Below are 17,705 nucleotides of genomic sequence, written 5' to 3'. Positions count from 1 at the left end.
CTTGCAGCTGAGTTTCGAATAAGCTGGAGCTGTGATATAAGATTAGAATGGGCACCTGCCAGTAGGGAATTACAATAATCAATGCGGGATGTGATAAAAGCATGGACAAGTTTCTCAGCATTAGAGAAGGAGAGGAAGGAGCAAACATGGGATATGTTACGGAGGTGAAAGTAAGAAAGTTTCTTAATGTGATTTATGTGGGCGGAATAAGAGAGGAAGGAATCAAAAATGACACCAAGATTCTTTGCAGTAGAGGCAGGTCTGATGAGATCACCACCAAGATGGACTGGAAAGGAGCTCATTTTATTAAGTTGCATTTTAATCCCAATTTGCAGGAGTTCAGTTTTGCTGCAATTTAATTTTAAAGAGTTCTGCTCCATCCAGGTTTTAATTTCACTAAGGCAGGTTGTGAGCTGAGAAAGCTCTGATGAAGTTCCACTTTTAAGACTGAAGTAGAGTTGAGTATCATCTGCATAAAAATGATAACCCAGTTCATAGCTACGGAAAATATGGCCAAGGGGAAGCATGTAAATACAGAAGAGAAGAGGGCCGAGGACAGAGCCCTGAGGGACTACTTGTGTGACTGGCGCTGAGCTGGATCTGCTGTTGCCAAGACTAACACACTTTTGCCTATCAGTCAGATTTGTTAACCATATCACAAAAAACACATACAGTAGTTGAATTAGATAAAGTCTAGAGAAGCGCTATAATCCTTATTCCAGGACCAAAAAGTAGCAGTTATTATAAAGGGCTAAAGAAATTAAGAAGAGGAAACAATATAGGAGGAGAGAATTAAAGGCATAATGGCCTTTGTTATTTTATCAGGTCCTCCATGAGGATAAGTGGTAGTCATTAAAATAGTTAAAGTGTATATTTTATGGGAATGCTACAAAACACCTTTTACACATAAAGACAAATGTAATCATTTGGATTAATTTACCAGGCAATATTTATAGTTGCACCCTAGGGTTAATGCATTCATTTTCTGGACCCATCTATTCTTTAATTCATTTTTATGTATCTGCTTTAGCCAGTTTAGAGTCACATGAGCCAGTGCCTGTCTAGGAAGCTATGATCATAAGGATCCAACATTGAACAAGTAACACCGTCAGTTTTCGAAACATTAACACATAAAACCTTTCATTATAGTGCAGAATTAAACTGAAGTGCCTAAAGAAAACCCACGTATACAGAAAGAGAGTTTTTAAAAGACATTAACCATAGAGAGATTTGAAACTGGACTATGAAAATGTGAGACAACAGTGCCAATCACTGTTCCATACTATAGACACACATATAAAATGCATTCTAATATAACATTGTCTAGCCTGGTTGGTCAAATACAGGATGGCAGTGTGTCAGGGAGAACACCAGCAGCACTGGAAATGGGGAAAAAACTAATTCTAGATGTATTTGGGATAAGCGAGGATCCCAAAGAAATGGCCAAAGATAGAATGTACAAATTCCACACAATTACCAGACATACTGTGGGATTTCAACCTGGGATCCTGGAGCCAAAAACTACATCACCATGAAGCCTCAAACTGCAAATTGGGCAAGTTTTGTTATACTAAATAGCCGGAAATTGTCAAAATATTTTAATGTGTTCTTAGAATTAGCCAGGCTTCCAGAAAATTTTTTAAAGGAATACAGCTTTAAACTGGTCTTGTTGGAAGAGTAGGAGTCATTTTGAATTCAAAATATTTTTATTGTCAACTATAATGGATAAATGTATACTCTGCTCTGAGCACAATATTTTTCCAAAAATTAGGTTACAGAGTTTATTAGTTGTTGGATTTCTAAGAAGAATATTTAACTTATACATAAACCTCCTAATTCCATTACAAGAGCACTTTACAATTTATAACTCAATGTACTTTTTATTTTTTATCATTTTTAAGACACTGTTTTGTTACTGTTTTTGTCAACATTTATCATCAAAATGCCAGATTATCAAAACTTGTTTAATCAAATAAACAATCCAAGGAATAATTACAGCTTTCTTCTTGGGAAGTCCTCTTTCTATTATGTTGGTACGTACAGGTTTAAGTAAATATGAAGGGTTTTTCAAGTTCAGGAAGATAAGTCATTAGTGACAATATTTAAAGGTGGATTCAAGAACGTGAGATAAACAGGTGAGGCATCATTGAAAGGCAAGTGCCAGTAATCGATCAGCCAAAAGTATCATGACCTAATGAACAGGTACTTTACAGATACTAAGAACTAATGAACAGATGCTTCATAAGCTGCAAGCGATTAGGGTCAAAACACACAAAATGGGCAAGAACGAACTAGCAAACGTTATGAGAAGGAGAGAGAAGGGGAAGTCTACACAAAACCTCCACAAGAAAGAGAGAGAGAGAGAGAGGGAGAGAGAGAGCGCATGTTTGTTAATAATAAATTGCTTAAAACTGAAGCTCATTGCAGTCAGTGTATTATACAGTATAGCAGAATTGTTTGATATGGTGTTAAGTTTTGCATTATTTTTCAGAATCTGTGTTTCCAATTCTCTTTTTTCATTTTAGTTGACAGTGTGGGCATGGAAGAGCAAGAAAGAGAAAGGCGGAGGCAGGTTGTGGAGAAGTTTCAGAAAGCCCCTTTTGAAGAGATTGCAGCTCACTGTGGAGAACGGGTAAGTTTTGGTTCAATTTATATGTACAGAAAAGAGAAGAGAAGAGACTGCCATTTGCAGGTATTGAGGCTGTACCAATGTGGGGTAGAGTCAGCATTGGGCGATGGTATTGTATAGCATTGGATCTTCTTCTCTTGTGTTGTGTGCATCTCTGAAGGGGAAGTCAAGAAGCAATGGAATTACAAATGAATCCATACATTCTCTGTACTGGCTTATCCTTACATGAGCAATAATCAATGTCTACTTGTCTGTGGTGGCAGCTGACATGATTCTCAATAACTGAGTAATAGTCTCAATTTTGCTTTTTCAGTATTTCTCTTTACTACAAAGTTGCAGTCCTTTCCCTCTAAACTCCATCTGCAGCTTCATTCTCTTTACCCTAACAGTTGTCAGGTGGCAAACAGTTAATTATTTTCTCTTTCAAGAAAAAAACAAGCATTTGTTTTTTTTTCATTGTTTTTTATTTTTATAATGCTGTCTGTGACCAAAAATGCTTTTTACTTGGAGTTTTATAAATTAACTGCAGATTTATTTTTACATTTCTTAATATTCTGCATCTGTGTTTTTTTAAAGGCAACCTTGCTACAGAAGAAACTTAATCAGATTTTTGAAATAACTATCAGGTGAGTCAAAGGTGATATTTATGCTACATTATTCTGTAATGGAACCTGGGGCGTCAGTGAGCCCCAAACCCCCCAAAAACGATCACACAGAGCCCAGGTTCAAATAAAGGATGGTTTATTAACCAAATTCCTCCACAAAGTAGCACAAGCACCGGTCTTCTCTTTACACAAACTTTCTCTCACAGTTCTTCTCACTGCCACACTGTCCTCCTCCATTCGAATGTTGCTCCATGTTCTCCTAGCTCCGACTTCCTGGATAAGGGAGTGCAGTCCCTTTTTTACTAAGGACCCAGGAGTACTTCCGGTGCCAGGGCCACTGCCCGATGGAAGTACTTTCCGGGTCATATTGAAGTCCCATAAATTGGGGAGCACATCTCCCAACAGCCCCCTCTTGCGGCACCCATGGTCCCTTGCAGGGCTGTGTTGCCAGACTACATCTCCCAGCATTCCCTGCTGGTTCCCAAATGGGCACCGATACAGAGGGCTACTACCATCTCATGTTCTGGGAGAGTAATGTATCCCCAGGAACGTCTTTTACAACTGATGGACTGTCCATCCATCCCTTCTGGCCGTCTCTTCTAGGTCTGGTTTCTTCCTCTCTTCTGGCTGGGATGCCCATCTACCTGCTCGGAGCCTCCGTCCGGGTAAGGAACCATCCCCTTTTCTGGTTGGGATGCCCATCCAACCCTTGTGGCATTTACAATTCCTTTATCAAAGGAATTTACATCTTTTAATTTGTTATTTATCTCATAAATCTTTCCCTGTTTTTGGTTTTATGTAATTTTCATCAATTCTTGTGAATATTATAAGACATACAAAAATCATTTAATGACATTAGGATTCAGTGCAACATAGCTGATTAATCCTTTGTGCTCATTTTTATTACAGTATCCCATGATTAATCTTTAAATACTGTAATTAACTTTAGTGTTGAATGACTTTCATTTTTGTGACATTCATAATGCAAGGTCAGGGAAACCTTTTGGCAGTTTCCAGGAGAAGCCACATGACTCAGAGTCCACATTTGTTAATTTTATTATTCAGATTCCTGTAGTTCATGCTTACAGCATATCCTTATAAATGAATGACTGAATCAATGAAGTTGGACATCATGGTTGTACTTTCCAACTATCCAGCATTAGCCCATAGCAAGAAGATTTTGTATACACATTATTATTAGTTAGTGCTTTTGCTTTTGATTATTTAAAAGAAGATGCTTATAGAACCTATAAGCAAGTTAAAATAGGTGTTGGTCACTGTTGGAAAATAGAAAAGAATGTCTAGTGTTGCAATAGAAAAATATTGAAAGCTTTGTGTGTATAGTGCTTCACATATTTTCACAGCACATTAATACTGATTTTATATAAAAATTATGCTTTCAGTAGACTTTGAAAGAAGTTATATACTTAATGACACGTTTTTAGTGTGGTCGGTGCGGTAACGCGCTTTATCAGTGCATGCTCCCAACCAACCAGCCAACTGCTGTCTGGAATGATTTCATTACTTAAGATACTGACTCCCTTTATTAGGAAAACTTTTCAAGTAACACTGCCTATTCACTTTTAAATGGAAAGTGGCAGGACCACTACGCTTATTTAATTAAAGAAGGGTATCAATGATAGCTCAAGGTCTGAGAAGTGAGTGGCATGTTGTGATTCTGCCAAAAAGCTTACATTATGAAGTGTAATTTACTTTACTGTATTACTAGAGAGACAACTTGGTTTCATTCCCATATGGTAAAGATGTTATAAAAACCTCTTTCTTTATATGTACATGCGTGTAAAATTAGGATAGAATATAGTGGAGGTGAGTTTATTTATTTTTTCATATTTTTGTGAGTTAACTAATTTAAAAAGGATTGTCACTATCCTGGCAAAGACCCTCCCAAAACTGAAAGTGCAGTACTTTTTTGTGTTTTTAATTATTTTTATAAACAAAACATTGTCATCAACTAATGGAATTTACAAGTCCAGAAAAGAAATGTTGGGGCACCAACCAGATTACCCCTTTTAGCAACTGTGGTGTCTGGAAAAATAAACAGGCGTACAGTGGTGCAGAAACAAAGACACAAACATGCTGAAATGTTTTTGGAGCAAGGGTAATCAAGCTTTCTAGGTCATGGGTTCAGGTCGCAGCTCCATTCACTGGGCTGCCATTTCCAAAGTGAAACACCTTTTCCCGGGAGCATCCCGACTTTATAGTCCCAGGAATGGAAGGAACAGAGTTACTTGCCCTCAGTGGGAGTTGTTCAGAGTTATGGGTGAAAAAGGAGACGATACTATCATTGAAAGCACCCCCTGGTGTCCCGGAGTAGTAGTGGTTACCAGTGACAAGTTCAGAAGGTGACCCCCCTGTAACAACATATAGTTTGGAAGGTTTACACACTGGTCAAAGTATATTAAAACCTCTTGCTTTAAGATGTGAGATAAATTATATCAAAATGTACTTTCTATTTTAATTCTAGCATTTTGAGACTTGGTAGCTATAATTACATTTTATATTTGTTCTCCATTTCCTGAAAAATGTTGATCTGTTTAAACAAATGATTGTATATACTCCTCACAATTATGAAACATTCTTTTTTAGGCCTCCACCAAGTCCATCGGGCACCATCACAGCAGGATATGGACAGACACAGAGCCGCTCTGTTCCGGTGTATGAAATGAAGTTCCCTGACCTCTGTGTCTATTAGCTGTCACACACTTAATTCTATGAAGATTAAAGTAAAAGCATGCACCATTGTGTTTAAACAACAGCAACACCAGGAATCTTAATTTTCTTGCAGGATTTCAAATGATAGCCAGATTTTTTTGTCAATATGCATTTTGCTGTGATAGCATAATGTTTCACATTCATTCGAATGCACTTTGAAATTTACTGGACTTTGGGTAAAAGTCTGAATATTAGTTACTTTAAGCACTAGATAACCATTTTCAGATTCTAGTCAACCCCTGAAGGAAATCTTTGTTGTTTGAGAAATCAATCCAGCAACAGTCAACTGACCTCCATCAGTTCAAAAGGAAATGTATGAGATGAAGGTTTCATTTGACCTTTTTTGTCTTTGGAAAGCGTTGAGCTGTCAGTTGACACATTTTGCTTTTTGGAATTTTGCACTAATATAGGGGCAAGTTTAGGGCTCTTCCTGGACTTTCCCAAGCTGTTTCTGTAATCAGTTACTGAATGTTTGGTGTTCATTTATAAAGTACTGTTCTTATTTAAATGTTTAGCTGAAATGAATTTAAAAAAATAACCTGCTTGTGACTAAAGGATGATTTTAGCATTCTAGTTTTGGTTTTGAAATTCAACTATCCAGTGTACGTCTTGATGTATAGGTAAAAGATTACTGATAGATGTCTTTCAGCCATGAGCTATTCAATGAATGTTGTACAGTAATCATCTAATGATATTCAGTATTACATCTCATACTGTATATTGCTTAAATCAGATACTTGTTAATTTAAAGTTTTTAAGACATCAAGTTTAATGCTGTATACCACAATTAGTATGAATGTATTGTTGCCTGCTTTTATATAAGGTGCTGTACTATTTTGTACCTAATATTTACAGCCATAGATGTTAATTTCTTGTCAAGTGCAGGCTACTTTAGCTGATTTCCTAATGTAAATTTAGATATCACTGGGGGTTGACGAATTTTTGTATTTATTTAAAATGCATGACAGTCCTCATCCTCCCCGGCAGTTAGTAATTACTTTTTCATTGAGTTAACTTTTGAGCTATTTTCAATGTTTTCTTAAGTGGTCCTTGAGTGTTGTGCAACCCTCATAAAACATTAATACAAAAATTATCCTGCAGAGATTGAGGGCTAACACTACCTAGTGCTTCACGCACAACATGTTTGTAAAGCAACATTTTTTAAAATAACATAAATAAGTTATTGAGGCAGAGCTGTAGATGGAAAAAGATAATAGGGAATATATAAATTAATCACCCTGTTGTATAACGCATAATAAGATGCATATACTGTATATACTTACTAATAGATGATACTAAAAATATTTATTTTTGACAAATTTAAATAAAATAAGAGCACATCAAACACTTCCTGTGAAAAAAACAAATTGAGGTAGGCAGACATTGAAAACGCAGTTTGAGCTGGTATTCTTTAATGTACTTAATGTGAAAGCCTGTTAAGTTAGCAGTGATGGCAAAATAATTAAATGGAAATGTGTTAATGGTTTTTCAAAATCTTTCTGTGGCTGTGTTTGAACTATGCATTCTGAGGAGTGTGCATGCATGCAAATATTTGCCAAATGCACATCTTTGGATTCATTCCACAAGCCAAACATAAACTAATATGACAATCGTATCATTTTTCTACCTGCAGTTTTAATTATGTAGGAAGCTTTGATGCAAAATATTAATAATGAGAAATATGCTACATTTTTTTAGATTTTTTATATATTCGTAAACAAAATTTTTTGAAAATTTAAGCTGTGAATTTTATTTAGTTTGCAGGATGTTAACAAGGCACACAAATGTATATCTACAATGTCATCTATAAAGATCTCTGGGATGTTAAAGTGTTGTATTTCTTATGTCTTTACCTATTATACAAAACTCTATAGTTGATAATGGAAATGTGTTCAAACTGTCAGAACTGAATTTTGTACCTTGATGAGAAATACATTTGTATTGCTAAAAACTTATGAGCTGTACTTAATCACCATGGAAAAAGTCTGCCTGCCATTATTTTTTCTAAAATGGAGATTATTCTTTTATGAAATGAAAAGACTAAGAGCACTTATACATATTTATGACTATAGTATAGTAACAGTAAAGTAGGTAACCTTATAACAATTATATACATAAACACAAAAATCAGGGTAAATGAATTTTGAAATAGGTTAAATATAAACATGTCATGGTAACATAAATCTACATTAAGATAATGTTAAGGTGTAGCCAGTCAACAGTGGAGGAGTTGGAACATAAAAATGCCTGTTAACAGCACTCTTGTGGAATGCAAGCTGCTGCTTTTTTCAGTATAGACAATATTTTTCACATTTCACGAAGAAGAATCTAATAATTTTAGACTGTCACCACGTCCAAGCCAAAGACTTTAAAACCCATATTATTTATAGAGCACGAGGAATTGATTGATATGATCAAAATGGGCTTTCATCTTATTGGAGGACATGCAGCACTTTCTGGATGTCACTATCAGGTGCACCAAGTTTAATAAATGTTTTTGGATGCTTATGCTTAATTGTTTGATGCACTAAAATGTGCATCAGCAGTCAGTGCAACACTAGTGTTACTGGGGACAGGGAATCTTGTAAATCTTAAAAGTTTTTTTAAATATTGAAATACAAAAATATTTGGCATATGCCTATAATTTATTTATACATTTGCACATTTATATCTCAGAGTTCTTTTTTGATGACCCATCTCTATTTATTTCCAAATAAACCTACGGTTTATAGATAACTAGAGGTAGGATCCTCTTGTTTGTGCTGAAGTATTAATTTGTTTGTCCACAGAGAAAAGTTAAATGTGTAATATTATTAATTAGTTGTCATAATCTCTACTTCTTTATCTTGCAATCAGTTTATTACGTAACATTTTTTATGCATATCAGTAAGGTTTTTTGAAAGTAATAGAACTATTATTGTTGATATTATTATTATTGTTATATTCAAGATTAAGTTACAAATTAATTTGTACAGTTTATGTGACTCTGTTGGTACTGTAGACCTACTATACTCAGAAGGCTGAATAATTAAATTTCATATATCAGTACCTGAGCAGCCCTAGTGCCAGTTTATTTGATACAAACACATTTTATGAAGCCTGAGGAAGGAAAACATTCAACATGAGTCTTACAATATATCCTTTGCACTGGGTTATAACAGGTTTCTTTTAGAGTAGCACTTTAAAACTGCCTCCCTGTTATTTTTTTGTTTGTAGTATGTGAAATGATATTTATTAGATGCCTCTGAATATTTTGTATTTTTTTATAGATTTTGAGTATGCTTTGAGCAAGATACTTTACATACCTGTTGCTAATCTAAAAACCTACAATAATGAAGAATTCTACATTTGTTAGTATTTATTTGTGGAAAATAGAATATCATTAAAGTAACTTCAACAAAACACCGTCAATCATATAATGTGTCCTCATACCTAATGTGCACAACATGGCAGTCTTTGTTTTTCAATATTCACATTGCTGACATGGTGGTAGTGTGGGCAGTACTGCTCCTGCCACCTCATTGCTCCAGTGGCCAGTGTTAGGTCTATGTGGAGTTTGCATGTTCTCCCCATATCACTGTTGATTACTGATGACTGAGTGTTGGTGCATGCTTGAGTATGTGTAAGTGTTCACTCTGCTTTCTACCTAGAGTTGCTGGGTTATGTTTCAACTCCCTGTAATGAAGTATGTAGGTTCAGAAAATTAGTTTTCAATTTTTCCAATTTTTAGAGTGCCCAGTGATGGCCTGTCTTTTTTGTGGTTGGAATTAGTTACAGCAGGGTTTGAGTGCTGGCAATCTGATTTTTCAGTCCTTCAATCCCTATCTTGTTTTTTTGTTCAAATTTTTTGATAATATTTTTTGATACTTTATGATAACACATACAGGAGCAAGTGGGACTACATTAGCAGGCCAGATTATTTATCAGAGATTATTTATTGATAGCTAGTTGAGGATTAAAAAGTCCAATTGGAGATACCTAATGCAGTTATTTATGAGAGAGAGTATCAAATGACAGATATGCATCTTAATAATCAAGTGAAATTAAATTAACATAGAAATAATATGTTCTGTTAATACCAATAATTGGCTTCTGAATTAGAAATGAAGGGTTGAATGAAAATATGTAGCCAGTGCAGCCTTCCAGAGACAGACTGGGTTTGTCATATAAAAAGTGGGTTCAGAATATGGAATGATGCATGAACGTTTTTCATTTTCCATCTATCCATTTTCCAAACTCACTTATCCTTTCCATTTTTATAATTTTAAACAAAACAACTGTTATATTTTTAAATACAGATATATGTTAAAAAAATAACATTTTTGGAAACCTTTACGAATTAAAGAAAGAAGCAGAAAGCCAGTTTTCAAAAAAAAAAATTCTATTAGACATTAGGCATTTTTTTCATACCCTTTATCAATTACCTTGGAAACGGTAGCAGGATCTGCCAACTGACTTGGTATGTTTTCATTGATAAATCTGACCTGTTATACAGTAGAATCAATAGTGTGCCCTGCAATCGACTAGTACCCCATCCAGGGTAGATCCAGAATTACATCTGATGCTGCTGGGAAAGGTTATTGCAGTCCGCAACCTATAAAGAAACACACTAAACACACTACTATGTATACACTGGCAATCAAAAGATTTAGAACACCTCAATTTTTCCTGCTTATATTTAAAATTTAAGAAGTTCTAATCCAGTGAATAACCTGAAATGGTATAAAGGTGAGCAGTTGACTGCCTCAGTTTAGCGTACCAAAAGCTAAAAAAAATAATGTAATGTTCAGAGTTACAGTAATGGGTTAACAACTTGCAGGTTTTTTGTAGCAGTGGAAGTTAACGAAATCTTGAAAGCTGATGCAAACAGTTCCTCCTAAGTCCAAACTTGTGTTGATTACTTACAAACCCTCTGACTGTATAAAAGCAGTGTCGGAACAAACTGTGTTGTTACACCCTCTGAAGCATTGTTTGGACAATAGTGCACTGTACATATATTACTACCATAGTGGAGAGAAAGTGTGAGGCACTTACCACACAAGCTGTTGAAATTTGTCTTCTGATTCTGTTGTGCCTTTGGGTCTTCCAGACATGTTCCTGACCGAGTTTCCTCCGGTTTCCAAGTTCCTTTTGATGGTGTAGGAAACTCACCTCACTGACACCTTGGCTTTCTTTGCAGTTTCTCTAAAGGAAAGTCCTTCACTTTCAAGGGTTATAATTGTCTGTGTTGCTTTAATTGCCTTTTTCTTGCCATTATGATAGCAATATACTACTTCATGCAGTGCAATATTGTCCAAATAATGCTTCAGAGGGTGTAGCAACACAATTTGTTCTAGCACTGCTTTTATACAGACACAGGGTTTGTAAGTACAGTAATCAAAAAAAGTTGGGACACCTATAGCAATTGTTTGCGTTAACTTTCAAGGCTTCGTTAACTTCAATTGCTGCAGAAAAGCTGCAAGTTGTTAACCCATTACTACAACTCTGAACATTATATTATTTTTCAGCTTTTAATAACCAGTTTCTTTCTTTTTTACCTCTGGCAGTTTAGCAGTTATTCACTGGACTTGAATTGCTTAAATTTCAGTAGAAACTGAAAAAAATGGGTGTTTAACTTTATACCTTAAACCTTCTACCTTCTACGTTATATTCAGCAGATCTGATTTTCCACCAGATTATCATGTAATGGCATGATGGCATTGAGAACACTGACCAGTAGCAAGCCCCTGATCAACCTGATTATTTTGTTCTTTTCTATTATTATTTTTTGAAAATGCTAGGTTAGTATATTCTTATTTTGTCTTAAAAAGTATAAAACTGTGAATATTTACATGTACAGTAGTTTTACTGTGTGTGCATCTCTTGGTTTATTTCTTTAACACAACCGTGCAGGGGGGTTGATCTGTATTTCTGTTTTTAAGATTTTTTCTTTAATGTTATTTATTTATTTATTTTTATGGTTTTATCTATTGAATTATTTTTTATATAAGCTAATAGATTTGTCAGTTCAAGCTATAGTCAAAGGATCTTTAATGGGGGCTTTTATTATGATGCAGTGGAAGTGCTGCTTCCTCACAACAGGGAGACAGGGGTTCATGTCCTGGGAGCTCCCTGCATGGAGTTTGCGGAGTCTGCATGTTCTTCTCATGTCTGAGTGCTCCAGCTTCCTCCCTCAGTTCAAAGACATGCAAGTTAGGTGGATTGGCAATGCCAAATTGGCCCTAGTGTGTGTATGTGTATTTGCGTGTGTGTGTGTCCGTTCACCAAGCGAAGGACTTGTGCTTTTTTCAGGGATTGTTTCTGCCTTGAGCTTGATGCTTGCTGGGATAGGCTCCAGCTACCTTGTGACCCTGCCCTTACATAAGTGTGTTAGGAAATGGCTGGGTGGATCTTTAACAGATACAAAATGTAGACAACACACCTTTGACAAGGTCCGTTGGAAAAGCAGTAGTTGTCAATGGAAACTGAAACACTTTACACAGACACAGTTTCATTTAGCTATGCCATGTATTGGGACATAATTAATAGCCTAGAGATGCGTTACTGTAAGTTGAACATTACTTCAGGAATGAAAATTTATTATGTATAAGTGAGTGTGATGAATAAAGTGTTATTCATCCACATACTGTGAAGATCGCGTATAAAAAACAAGACAGCATAATTGTTATTTTTAAGCATTTTACTTTCATCTAATACTTGTGTGAATCTCAATTCAGATCCATTCTTAAATCTATAAAAATTATTAAATTCAGTCTGGATTAATATTCATCAAAGCATATGAAATCAATTACAGTACTATGTTATTTTAATTGTACTTAACTCCACACCAGTAATGTTAACAGATAAAATGTTCTTCTTACTATACAGTATATGTCTATGATGCATGTTCGATATGCATACCAAGTTTTTAATGCTTTATTCTGTGCTCTTTATTGTTTTAATTGCAGTTTTTAAGTCTTATATGGTGCCTTGGGGGTGTGACTTTATGTTAATTGCACAAAATCATGTAAGTGCACATCTGGTGTGATCAAGTATGTCATCTTATTCTCTGATTATTCTTATATTCTTATTCAGTAGGCATTCATTTCATAGTTGTAAATGAAAACTATATTTTCCATTTGTGCGTTATTTGTAAGTGCAGCCTGTAGTTGAGTGGAGCACTTGACTGTCAGATACCCCAGCAAAGGATCTTGTAGTCTACAAATACTATTGTGTCCATTTGTCTCATAATAGCCCTGTGTTGTATAGTCTCTCACCAAATTATATTATTGATGTCAGAATCTTCATAAAACAAGCTAAGATTTGGCATTCAGTCATTTAAAATGCCTTTAACATATTCAATTAGTTTTCCAGTCCTGTGTCAATTCCCACCTTGCTCCTGGTGGCACTGTGATAGGCACCAGCTCCCTGCAGCCCTGCACTAGCTAAGCAGGTTAAATTCATCAAGAACATGGGAGCCACAGAAGGAAGCTGATAAGAGTACATTTTGCACAAACAATAAAAAAATATTTGTTCCCACTGAGGGCAACAGATACATGGAATAAGTTGCCGAGCCGGATAATAGATGGTAGTAGTTTGGGGACCTTGACATTTCTTTGAAAGAGTTAGGTAAATAAAGATGAGCTAGGCTCTGCTGTTCTCATCAATTTTCTTATGTTAGTGTGGAAAGATGGTAGGACAACTTGTTTGTCACTGTGCCACCAATTGTAACAAGTGACACTGAGGCTACATCTGCACTACTATATTTTCAATTAAAAAACGGATTTTGAAATGAAAACAATGTCCATCCATAATGGTATTTTCACTTACGAAAGTATCTGCATCCAAAAACATCTAAACAACTGAAAGCACTTAAGAAGGGATAGCAGTTCCACTGGCCACAGGATTTATCACAAAGCTGAAGCGACTGCTAAATTATTTGCCTTTTGCACATGTAGGCAGCATTCAAACTTTAAAAATGTCAATTTAGATGCATACAAGTAAGCAACACAACAAGTGCAATGGAAAGCAACTCTTCTGTGTCAGCTCTTTGAGATATGGCTTTCTTCCGTGAAGGGTGACTAATCGGGCAATGACGTTGTAATGAGCAGAGTCCAATCAGATAAGGGCTACATAATAAGCATGAAAAAATCAGAGCATGATTGGAGTCTGAATTTTTAAAGTCTACATTTTTCCACATACACATTTTAACAGTAAGTCAGCACATCTGTAAGTATATGGCTCTGAAAAGCATTTTCAAAAGTCTCCATTTTCGGGGATTAAAAATTCTGGGGTATTTAGGTATTTCTTAACTGAAAGAAAGCAGGCATTATAATATGATTAATATGGGCATTGAAATTTAATTCAGAATCTATTAAAATACCTCCTTTTTATTCTCATACAAAGCAGAACTCAAACATAAAATTATATAAATATTCTCATTCCCCAGGAGATGTTGTCAGCTGTTATGCGTTAGTTGTGGTTTGCAGTGGCTGTATGTGCATCTCCTAGTGGCCTGGCAGCTCATCCAGTGTTGAGTATCTCCATGGATAAGCTCCATCTTGCCATGTCCCTAAACTTGAGTTAAGCAAATTCAGGAAATGTGTGGATGGATAAACAGGTGGAGGCTGCTTTTATCATCTTTTCAATATGTAGCACTTAGTTTTTCAGTAAATAACATCTTAAGAGTAATTTGAAATGAACATACAATTTAAAGAATTTAAAGTCTTGTTTTGTCAGTAGAAGTATGCATGTTTAAATGTAAGGCAGGAGTGATGAGGATATGAAGTTACAGCAAAGAGCGCAAAACATTCTACAGCTGCCTGCACCTTCTCTTTAACACACACACAAGAGGTGTCTGCTGGACGGGCGGCGTTCATCTTTCTTTATCGTAATACAGATGTGTGCATTTGCTCATCTTAAACCTCTAGATGTCAAGTGGTGTCTTTCTGGTTCCAACCATGATCAGTGAGGAACAGCAAAGGTCCGCCAATGATAGCATCAAGAGAAAAACAGCCGTACGTTGTGACCATACATCACAAACAAAACACAGAGACTGAAAAAGTCTCCACAGAATGAGCCTTATGGGAAAACCGCATCAGTGGGCCAAAGCATCTCATAGTTCTTAAGTATATAACTGATTTGGTTTTAGGAAAGCTTTTTGTAAAATATATTGTCAGATGGACTTCTTGCACATGAACTCTGTTTTAGCCATATTAATTATGCAATTAAAATGGAAGCATGGCCAAAACCAAGGCAATTAATGGAAATGTCTCAAATATCTCATCTTTTTATTTATTGTACTGATGTAATGGGTTTACACTGCCAAAATATTTGTAAGATCTTTGCTTGTTTAATGGAAATAGTCCCTATAATGCTTTTTTATTTCTGGGGAAACATGAAAGGCTTCTTGTTTGGGTTTGTCTTAATGTTCACTTATATGTTCGGTTTAGGAGTGTTACATGTTTAGACACTTTTCGCTTGTTTGTGGATTTTGGTTTTAAATGTTGCTTCATCAATTTGTTAAACCTTCTTTGTTGTATTCCAGGTTACTTGTATTAATTGCTGCTGTGCCATACTGTATATCTCTGTTTTTAATAACACTTCTTGTGATTTGGATTTTTTAGGTTGTGTATTTACATGTTTGTATATAACTACATCTTTAAGAATGAAGAAGTCATTTTGTCTCACTAGATGAACAGTATGGTTTTGTGGAAACTTGCTGTGTGTTGTAAATGTGCCAAGTCATCTTCTGTATCAATATTCCAACTGTGTGTTTTTTGTGCTAATGTATTTAGCATCTAGTTTTACTAAAAATGTAAAAGCTGTTCAATATGCATATGATGTACAGAAAAGCTAATAAATACCTTATTCAGAATAACTACTTTATGTTTTAATTTTTAGAAACACCAGACCCAGAAACAGAATGAGAAAAGCAGTCTAATGACATTTGTTATCTATTGTGGTTGTTGGAAGAACTGCAGGTTCACACCCGAGGAAATTGGACTCCAACCCAGTCGTCCCTGTTTAATAAATGCAAGTCCAACAAAACATGCTGTCGATGGCACTAAAGAAACAAACAAAAGTAGCGTCCTGTCCAATGACATTTCTTTCAGCTTGCAAACCTGATAAAGTCACAGCGGAGAAGAAGCTCAGTCCTGCTGTGCGTTCTTGTAATGAGTGACCTCTCTTTCTAGGAACAATGGGATATGTGGCAGGGAAAATGAAAGGAGCAGAGTAATTTGCCCACACTGGGCATCTTCTTGGAACTGTGGAGGGTGAAATAGAGGATAAGGTTAGTGCCAGTGCCCCCTCTCGACCCAGGGTGGAAGTAGATACCTCAGAAAAGCCAACAGGATGATCCACAGACGCAAATGTGTGACACTGTGTATATAAAATGCTACGGTCTGTCCATCTGGCAAACAACTGGGGCTAGAACCTGTGGTCATGGGTTAATAATGGCAAAGTGATTAGAGAACCAAATAACATGGCGGAAAGAAAAAGATTAGCAACATCTGCTGAGAGTCGAGCAAATGACTGGGGTCGATTATGTGATGAAGAACACCATAATAAAAAAAAAGTCCAGGATACACAATGCAGGAGTACCCCAGAGACACATGCATGGTGACAATCGAGAAGATCGTCAAGTAGTTCACAATCCCCACCATATGAAACCATTCTTTTTACATCCTTATGTCAATTTGAATGGCATTTCAAGAATTTCACTGAGGGTTGCTTAAAAGGGGCAACTCAAGATCTGCACATTATTCCAAAATGGTCATCTTAATGAAATCATGCATGTATAATTAAATCAAAGTTACACTGTGTTTCAAACTTAAAACAGAAGGGGCTGGGGGCAAAAAATGCATCAGTCCACAGCAGCCGAGTTCATGAAATTTTTGCATTCGTTTTACTGTGGATACTCTGCACTTTAAGATCTTTCAAACGTTTCATCAAGAAACAGGATTGTAACCAAAACCGCCTTATCACACGTGAAGTGTTCAGCCGATGGTAATGAATTTGACATATTAAGTTTAGGTTTGGCACTGCTTACAGTGAAGGCACCATTTCACATCAGTCATTCAGTAGACACAATGGCAGGGAGGTGAATGTGGTATGAAGTGGGACCAACACCAAAATGGCACATCGCTGAAAAACAAAATTTAGTTTTTACATTATTGGTCTGGAAATGTATTCTTGGAGAAGAATATCTAGTATACAGTTTAATCATTTTTAATCATTATTAATGTCTAACAATGTCTATGTTATTGTAAAAGTAACAACAGGAAGACGGTTAGATCTTAGAGGCACCTGGCAGCCAACCCCGTATAATTCTCAACTGTAAATGCAAAGAAAACACGTGTTATAATGCCAAATCGAGTCGTCCTGACTTCTGCCTAAGGTAGACTACCGTATATACTCACGTATAAGTCGGGTCTTGAAACCCGAAAAATTGATCATAAAATCAGACCCCGACTTATGCGCCTGTTGAAAAATGCGATGCTTACATTTTTTTTTTACATCTTCTTGCTCCAATCTCACATCAGTTTCTCAGGCGCATCGAAATTTGTTGCAGCAGCGCAGTTACCAGTTTCTTTCGCTACTTCAACGATGTTTAATTTAAAACCAGCTTCATATTTTCTTTTGATCGAACACTCCATCGTAGATAAGGGATGCGCTTACGATAAAGGTGTATGAAGGTGTGAGATACAAAAAACACAAAACAGTGCAAACGTTGCTTTGGAATTGTTCAGGTATCA

General features: G+C 35.9%; 1 protein-coding gene across 5 annotated transcripts in view; it reads left to right on the top strand.

Annotated features, from left to right (window-relative positions):
- Positions 1–15,826, top strand: part of LOC114648002 (protein EFR3 homolog B) — a 157,219-nt gene extending 141,393 nt beyond the window's left edge. For all 5 annotated transcript variants that reach the window (XM_028796772.2, XM_051925594.1, XM_051925593.1 and 2 more), the window contains 3 exons: positions 2,526–2,632; positions 3,206–3,255; positions 5,842–15,826. In XM_028796772.2, coding sequence (XP_028652605.2) covers positions 2,526–2,632; positions 3,206–3,255; positions 5,842–5,947 — 263 coding nt within the window. In that variant the 3' untranslated portion in view covers positions 5,948–15,826. The remainder of the gene's footprint in view (positions 1–2,525; positions 2,633–3,205; positions 3,256–5,841) is intronic.
- Positions 15,827–17,705: the final 1,879 nt, after the last annotated feature.

The sequence above is a fragment of the Erpetoichthys calabaricus genome, chromosome 3, assembly GCF_900747795.2.
Source record: "Erpetoichthys calabaricus chromosome 3, fErpCal1.3, whole genome shotgun sequence".
In the NCBI taxonomy this organism is placed as follows: Eukaryota; Metazoa; Chordata; class Cladistia; order Polypteriformes; family Polypteridae; genus Erpetoichthys; species Erpetoichthys calabaricus.
Note: the sequence above shows the minus strand (reverse complement) of the source record. Positions and strands in the feature narration are given on the sequence as shown.